The sequence below is a fragment of the Oncorhynchus tshawytscha genome, linkage group LG04 (genome assembly GCF_018296145.1).
Source record: "Oncorhynchus tshawytscha isolate Ot180627B linkage group LG04, Otsh_v2.0, whole genome shotgun sequence".
NCBI classification, from domain to species: Eukaryota; Metazoa; Chordata; class Actinopteri; order Salmoniformes; family Salmonidae; genus Oncorhynchus; species Oncorhynchus tshawytscha.
This window is the reverse complement of record NC_056432.1, coordinates 5,111,756-5,119,255: the sequence shown is the minus strand read 5'-3', so window position 1 is coordinate 5,119,255 and position 7,500 is coordinate 5,111,756. Positions and strand designations below refer to the sequence as shown.

General features: G+C 46.5%; 1 protein-coding gene across 2 annotated transcripts in view; it reads left to right on the top strand.

Annotated features, from left to right (window-relative positions):
* Positions 1-7,500, top strand: part of LOC112240452 (cell division cycle protein 20 homolog B-like) — a 33,610-nt gene that overhangs the window by 21,474 nt on the left and 4,636 nt on the right. For both annotated transcript variants that reach the window (XM_042320242.1, XM_042320243.1), the window contains exons 6-8: positions 2,405-2,622; positions 4,810-4,904; positions 5,006-5,234. In XM_042320242.1, coding sequence (XP_042176176.1) covers positions 2,405-2,622; positions 4,810-4,904; positions 5,006-5,234 — 542 coding nt within the window. The remainder of the gene's footprint in view (positions 1-2,404; positions 2,623-4,809; positions 4,905-5,005; positions 5,235-7,500) is intronic.

Genomic DNA, 7,500 nt, shown 5'->3' with positions numbered 1-7,500 from the left:
GTTGGGGGTTAGGAGTTGGGGGTTAGGAGTTGGGGGTTAGGAGTTGGGGGTTAGGAGTTAGGGGTTAGGTAAAATAAGATTTTGAATGGAAATAAAATATAGCTACCAAGCGTATCCATTGTGTTATAGCTAACAGGTGTATCCATTGTGTTATAGCTAACAGGTGTATCCATTGTGTTATAGCTAACAGGTGTATCCATTGTGTTATAGCTAACAGGTGTATCCATTGTGTTATAGCTAACAAGCATATCCATTGTGTTATAGCTAACAGCGCAGACACACGCACCTGCTGAGTACGTGTTGGTTCCAGCTAAGTGCCCCCACTCCAGAGAGGTGTGATGTTATAGTTCTCAGTCTTGTCCTCTTCTCCACTTCCCACAGCTGGGGGGAGAAGGAGGGGGAGGGGGAGGGGGAGAAGGAGAGGGAGGGGTAGAAGGAGAGGGAGGGGGAGAAGGAGAGGCAGATGCAGAGGGAGAAGGAGTGGTATAGTGGTATTGACGTCTTGGGGACCTGGACAAACGTTGAATACCGTAGTCTATCTGGTGTGATCTTGCTATAGCTGTGGAAAGAATGGACGTTTGTCTTTTGGATAGGGTTCAAGCTTAATTCTTTACCCAGATCTTTGTCAGATTAAGCATTTCTGGGAATGTGTGTGTGTGTGTGTGTGTGTTGGTAATGCGTGTGTTTATCTTCTAGTTAATGAAACATATAGAGTGACGCAACGTCTCTTTAACAGATTCTCCAGGAAGTGAAATATAAATTCCAAAATCAGACGATATGTTAAGTTCACTGGAAGATCATATAAAGTTGTTAGTGTTTGTCTTCACAATCAGATTGTATGTAATGTATTTTTTATTTAGCCTTTATTTAACGAGGCAAGTCAGTTTTAAGAACAAATTCTTATTTACAATGACGGCCTACCAAAAGGCCTCCTGTGAGGACCGGGGCCTGGGATTAAAAATAAATGAAATAAAAATATAGGACAAAACACACATCACGACAAGAGAGACAACACTACATAATGAGAGACCTACGACAACAATGCAGCATGGTAGCAACACAACACGTCCAGCAGCACAACATGGCAGCAGCACAACATGGCAGCAGCACAACATGGCAGCAGCACAACATGGTAGCAGAACAACATGGCAGCAGCACAACATGGTAGCAGCACAACATGGTAGCAGAACAACATGGCAGCAGAACAACATGGTAGCAGCACAACATGGTAGCAGAACAACATGGCAGCAGAACAACATGGTAGCAGAACAACATGGCAGCAGCACAACATGGTAGCAGAACAACATGGTAGCAGAACAACATGGTAGCAGAACAACATGTTAGCAGAACAACATGGCAGCAGCACAACATGGTAGCAGAACAACATGGCAACAGAACAACATGGCAGCAGCACAACAGGGCAGCAACACAACAACATGGCAGCAGCACAACATGGTAGCAGCACAACATGGCAACAGAACAACATGGCAGCAACACAACATGGTAGCAGCACAACATGGTAGCAGAACAACATGGTAGCAGCACAAAACAGGGTACAAACATTATTGGGCACAGACAGCAGCACAAAGGGCAAGAAGGCTGAGACAACAATATGTTACTTACTGTGCTTTGGGGACCTTTAGCAGAATGTGACTGGCAGAACGGGTGTTGTATGTGGAGGATGAGGGCTGCAGTAGATATCTCAGATGGGGGGGGCTTAAGAGGGTTTTTATAAATAATCATTAACCAGTGAGTCTTGCGACGGGTATACAGAGATGACCAGTTTACAGAGGAGTATAGAGTGCAGTGATGTGTCCTATAAGGAGTATTGGTGGCAAATCTGATGGTCGAATGGTAAAGAACATCTAGCCGCTCGAGAGCACCCTTACCTGCTAATCTAGAAATTATGTCTCCGTAATCTAGCATGGGTAGGATAGTCATCTGAATCAGGGTTAGTTTGGCAGCTGGGGTGAAAGAGGAGCGATTACGATAGAGGAAACCACGTCTAGATTTAACTTTAGCCTGCAGCTTTGGTATGTGCTGAGAGAAGGTCAGTGTACCGTCTAGCCAAACTCCCAAGTACTTGTATGAGGTGACTACCTCAAGCTCTAAACCCTTAGAGGTAGTGATCACATCAGTGGGAGGGGCATTCTTCTTACCAAACCACATGACTGTTGTTTTGGAGGTGTTCAGAACAAGGTTAAGGGCAGAGAAAGCTTGTTGGACACTAAGAAAGCTTTGTTGTAGAGCATTGAACACAAAATCACAAAATTCGTAGGTCAAACTTGAACTTGTTGTGATAATACACACAAACAGAGCTGTCTATTTAGTAGAATACTGTAACTACAAAAACCATGTGTAAATAGTACGTTTGTTCATTTTAGGATCTTTCTCCTCTCCTCAGACAGCCACCCGTTGGACTGGAGTAACAGTGGAATCGTGGCCATGGCCCTGGGGTGTGACGTGTTCCTGTGGAAGGCAGACACACCCACTCTGCAGGGCTGCATCCATCCCAGAGCAGCACCTTCTCTCCCACTGAGCCTGTCTCACTCTGTGTCTTCTGTGTCCTGGAGCAGAGATGGATGTATACTGGGCATCGGGACCAAGGAGGGCGACGTGCAGGTGGAGACAAACATGCTCGAACCTTTAGCACAACAAATTCCTAAAACTTATTGCACAAAAATCAAAATGCTGCAAATTAATTAAATTGATAGAACCTACAATCTATCTGTAATAATAAAGCTGGTATTACCCCCCCCCCACCCAAAAATAAACATTTAAGATTTCTTTAAATTTTGCACTAATTTCATTGGTAACATATCACACAAAATGGATGACGTAGTACGCAAAAACAGGGACCACTTTTAGCTCGTGAGCACCACTTTTAGCTCGTGAGCACCACTTTTAGCTCGTGAGCACCACTTTTAGCTCGTGAGCACCACTTTTAGCTCGTGAGCACCACTTTTAGCTCGTGAGCACCACTTTTAGCTCGTGAGCGCCACTTTCAAAACTACTGGCTGAAATGATTTACACGTGTTCTAGAGTGTGTCTTCAATCGACTAGCTCTCACCGTCTCATGTCAGAATTAGACGTTGCTCCGTGTTTCTCAACCGTCACATTTTAAAGTTATTTAAAAGTTGGAATCGTAAGGTTATGCGTTAACTCCGAATGATTTAAGGTAAGGGTTAAAGATTTGGCTTAAAAAAAAAACATTTTTTTTTTTCTATCGCTGGATTTGAAATTGCGACCTCTGTAATCAGAGGCAAATGCTTACGTCCATCCACCAACCCCCTGTCCACAACGGAAACCTACGCGCTCACTGTTGCCCCCTAGTGGACGGTTTCCACGTCCTCTCCCGACGTCTACAGACATGGACGGACGTCAAATACTGTCTTCTATCACGGGGGACCTGGTTGATTTAATATAATGACATATTTGTGTTGTTTCCTTTTGAGGGTGTTGGATTGTTTTGTTGGCAGGTCTTCATGTTGAAAGTATGTTGACAGAACAATATCATATCTTCAAACACAGTGGAGTGATTTCCTGCTTACAGTGAGGTTAGGTTTAGCTTAGCACGACCATGTGCATGTCATGTTCTACGTTAGTGATGTTTGTAAGACACCTCTCCCCCTCCCCTGCTGCCTCCCCCTCTGCCTCCCCCTCTCCCCTTCCCTCTCCTTCTGCCTCTGCCTCTGCCTCTGCCCTCTCCCTCCTTCTGCCTCTGCCTCTCCCTTCTGCCTCTGCCTCTCCCTCTCCTTCTGCCTCTGCCTCCCTCTGCCTCTGCCTCTCTCTCCCCCTCCCTCTCCTTCTGCCTCTGCCTCTCCCCCCTTCTGCCTCTGCCTCCTTCTCACTCTGCCTCTGCCTCTCCTTCTCCCTCTGCCTCTGCCTCTCCCCCTCTCCTTCTGCCTCTGCCTCTCCTCCCTCTGCCTCTGCCTCTCCCTCTCCTTCTGCCTCTGGCTCTCCTTCTGCCTCTGCCTCTCCCTCTCCTTCTGCCTCTGCCTCTCCTTCTGCCTCTGCCTCTCCCTCTCCTTCTCCCTCTGCCTCTGCCTCTCTCTCCCCCTCCCTCTCCTTCTGCCTCTGCCTCTCTGCCCTCCCCTCCTTCTCTCCTTCTCACTCTGCATCTGCCTCTCCTCTGCCTCTGCCTCTCCCCCTCCCTCTCCTCTCTCCCCCTCCCTCTCCTTCTCTGTCTCTCCCCTCCCTCTCCTTCTGCCTCCCCCTCCCTCTCCTTCTCCCCCTCCCTCTCCTTCTCCTCTCCCCCTCTCCCTCCCCCTCTCCCCTCTCCCTCTCCTTCTCCCTCTGCCTCTGCCTCTCCCTCTCCTTCTCCCTCTGCCTCTGCCTTTCTCTCCTTCTGCCTCTCCCTCTCCTTCTCCCTCTGCCTCTGCCTCTCCCTCTCCTTCTGCCTCTCCCTCTCCTTCTGCCTCTGCCTCTCCTTCTGCCTCTGCCTCTCCCTCTCCTTCTCCCTCTGCCTCTGTCTCTCCCCCTCCCTCTCCTTCTGCCTCTGTCTCTCCCCCTCCCTCTCCTTCTGCCTCTCCCTCCCTCTCCTTCTCCTCTCTCCTTCTCCTTCTCCTTCCCTCTGCCTCTCCTTCTCCCTCCCTCCCTCTCCTTCCTTCTGCCCCCTCCCCCCCCCTCCTTTGCCTCCCCTCCCCCTCCCCTCCCTCTCCTCCTTTCCCCCCCTCTCCTTCTGCCTCTGCCTCTCCCCTTCCCTCTCCTTCTCCCTCTGCATCTGCCTCTCCCCCCCCCTCCCTCTCCCTCTCCTTCTCCTTCTCCCTCCCCTCCCCCCCCTCTCCCCTCCTTCTCCTTCTCCCCCAGCTGTGGGATGTGGAGAAGAGGACCAGACTGAGAACTATAACGTCACACCTCTCTGGAGTGGGGGCACTTAGCTGGAACCAACACGTACTCAGCAGGTGCGTGTGTCTGCGCCAATGCGAACGTGTGTGTGTGTGTGTGTGTACTGTTAAGGCTCTTGAGGAGTTGAGAAACACAACCATGTTCTTGTCCCTGACAGCGGTTCTGTTCTCGGGCTAATCCATCACCATGACTACCGACTTGACACCCCGACAGTGGGTGTGTTCCAACAACAAGGGGCCGTGTGCGGGCTGGAGTGGGCACCGCAAGGAGATTGGCTGGCCAGTGGCTCAATAGATGGCCTCCTCAACATCTGGACCAATGACCTGGGGTCTAAGACGAAGACACACCCACCTGCTAGGACAATGACACAACCCAGTGCGGTCAAGGTGTGTGGCCTCAGTGTGTGTGTTCGCTACTACTGCTACTAAACATAAATGGTCTGTCACTACTACTACTACTATTACTACTACTACTACTACTAAACATAAATGTTCTGTCAGTACTACTACTACTGCTACTACTACTGCTACTACTACTACTACTACTACTACTACTACTGCTACTAAACATAAATGTTCTGTCACTACTACTACTACTACTACTACTACTACTGCTACTACTGCTACTAAACATAAATGTTCTGTCAGTACTACTACTACTGCTACTACTACTGCTACTACTGCTACTAAACATAAATGTTCTACTACTACTACTACTACTACTACTACTACTAAACATAAATGTTCTGTCACTACTGCTACTGCTACTGCTACTGCTACTACTACTACTACTACTACTACTACTACGACTACTACTACTACTACTGCTACTAAACATAAATGTTCTGTTACTACTACTACTACTACTACTACTACTACTACTACTATTAATATTACTATTATTACTACTACTACTGCTACTGCTACTAAACATAAATGTTCTGTTACTACTACTACTACTACTACGGGGCGGCAGGGTAGCCTAGTGGTTAGAGTGTTGGACTAGTAACCGGAAGGTTGCAAGTTCAAATCCCCGAGCTGACAAGGTACAAATCTGTCGTTCTGCCCCTGAACAGGCAGTTAACCCACTGTTCCTAGGCCGTCATTGAAAATAAGAATTTGTTCTTAACTGACTTGCCTAGTAAAATTTAAAATAAATACTGATACTACTGCTACTACTATTACTACTACTATTACTATTACTACCACTATTACTATTACTACCACTACTACTACTACTATTACTACTACTGATCCTACTACTACTACTCCTACTAAACATAAATGTTCCGCTACTACTTCTACTACTACTACTACTACTACTGATACTACTACTACTACTATTACTACTACTATTACTGCTACTACTACTACTACTATTACTACTACTACTATTACTATTACTACTACTACTATTACTATTACTACTGCTACTCCTACTACTACTGCTACTACTACTACTGATACTACTACTGCTACTACTACTATTACTACTACTACTGCTACTACTACTACTACTACTGCTACTCCTACTACTACTGCTACTCCTACTACTACTACTACTACTGCTACTCCTACTACTACTGCTACTCCTACTACTCCTACTACTACTACTGCTACTCCTACTACTACTGCTACTCCTAGTACTCCTACTACTACTGCTACTCAACATAAATGTTCTGTTACTACTACTACTATTACTACTACTACTACTACCACTATTACTATTACTATTACTACTACTACTACTACTCCTACTACTGCTACGACTACTACTACTACTACTACTACTACTACTACTACTACTCCTAAACATAAATGTTCTACTACTACTACTACTACTATTACTGCTACTACTACTACTACTATTACTACTATTACTACTACTACTATTACTACTATTACTACTTACTACTACTACTACTACTATTACTACTACTAATACTACTACTACTACTACTACTGCTACTACTACTACTGCTACTACTACTACTACTACTACTACTACTACTACTACTACTACTACTACTACTACTAAACATAAATGTTCTGTTACTACTTCTACTGCTACTACTACATGTTCTGTGGCTTTTGGACAAATCATGATTTATAGGGTGTTCGGAAGGGGAGGAGAAATTTGGCCCATATACTTGCCCATAACTTACAAAAAGAGAGGGTGGAGCTCTTCGTTCTGGTTCCGATCCTCGTTCTGGTTCCGGTCCTCGTTCTGGTTCCGATCCTCGTTCTGTTTCTGATCCTCGTTCTGGTTCCGATCCTCGTTCTGGTTCGGTCCTCGTTCTGGTTCCGGTCCTCGTTCTGGTTCCGATCCTCGTTCTGGTTCCGGTCCTCGTTCTGGTTCCGATCCTCGTTCTGGTTCCGATCCTCGTTCTGGTTCCGGTCCTCGTTCTGGTTCCGATCCTCGTTCTGGTTCCGGTCCTCGTTCTGGTTCCGGTCCTCGTTCTGGTTCCGATCCTCGTTCTGGTTCCGGTCCTCGTTCTGGTTCCGGTCCTCGTTCTGGTTCCGGTCCTCGTTCTGGTTCCGACCCTCGTTCTATCTCTTCTCTTAATACGTATAGCTCTAGAACTTAATCAATCATTTGACCAATTTACCCGAGACTTTAGTTCTTTAGTTAACCGAGAAGAGTGTTATCATA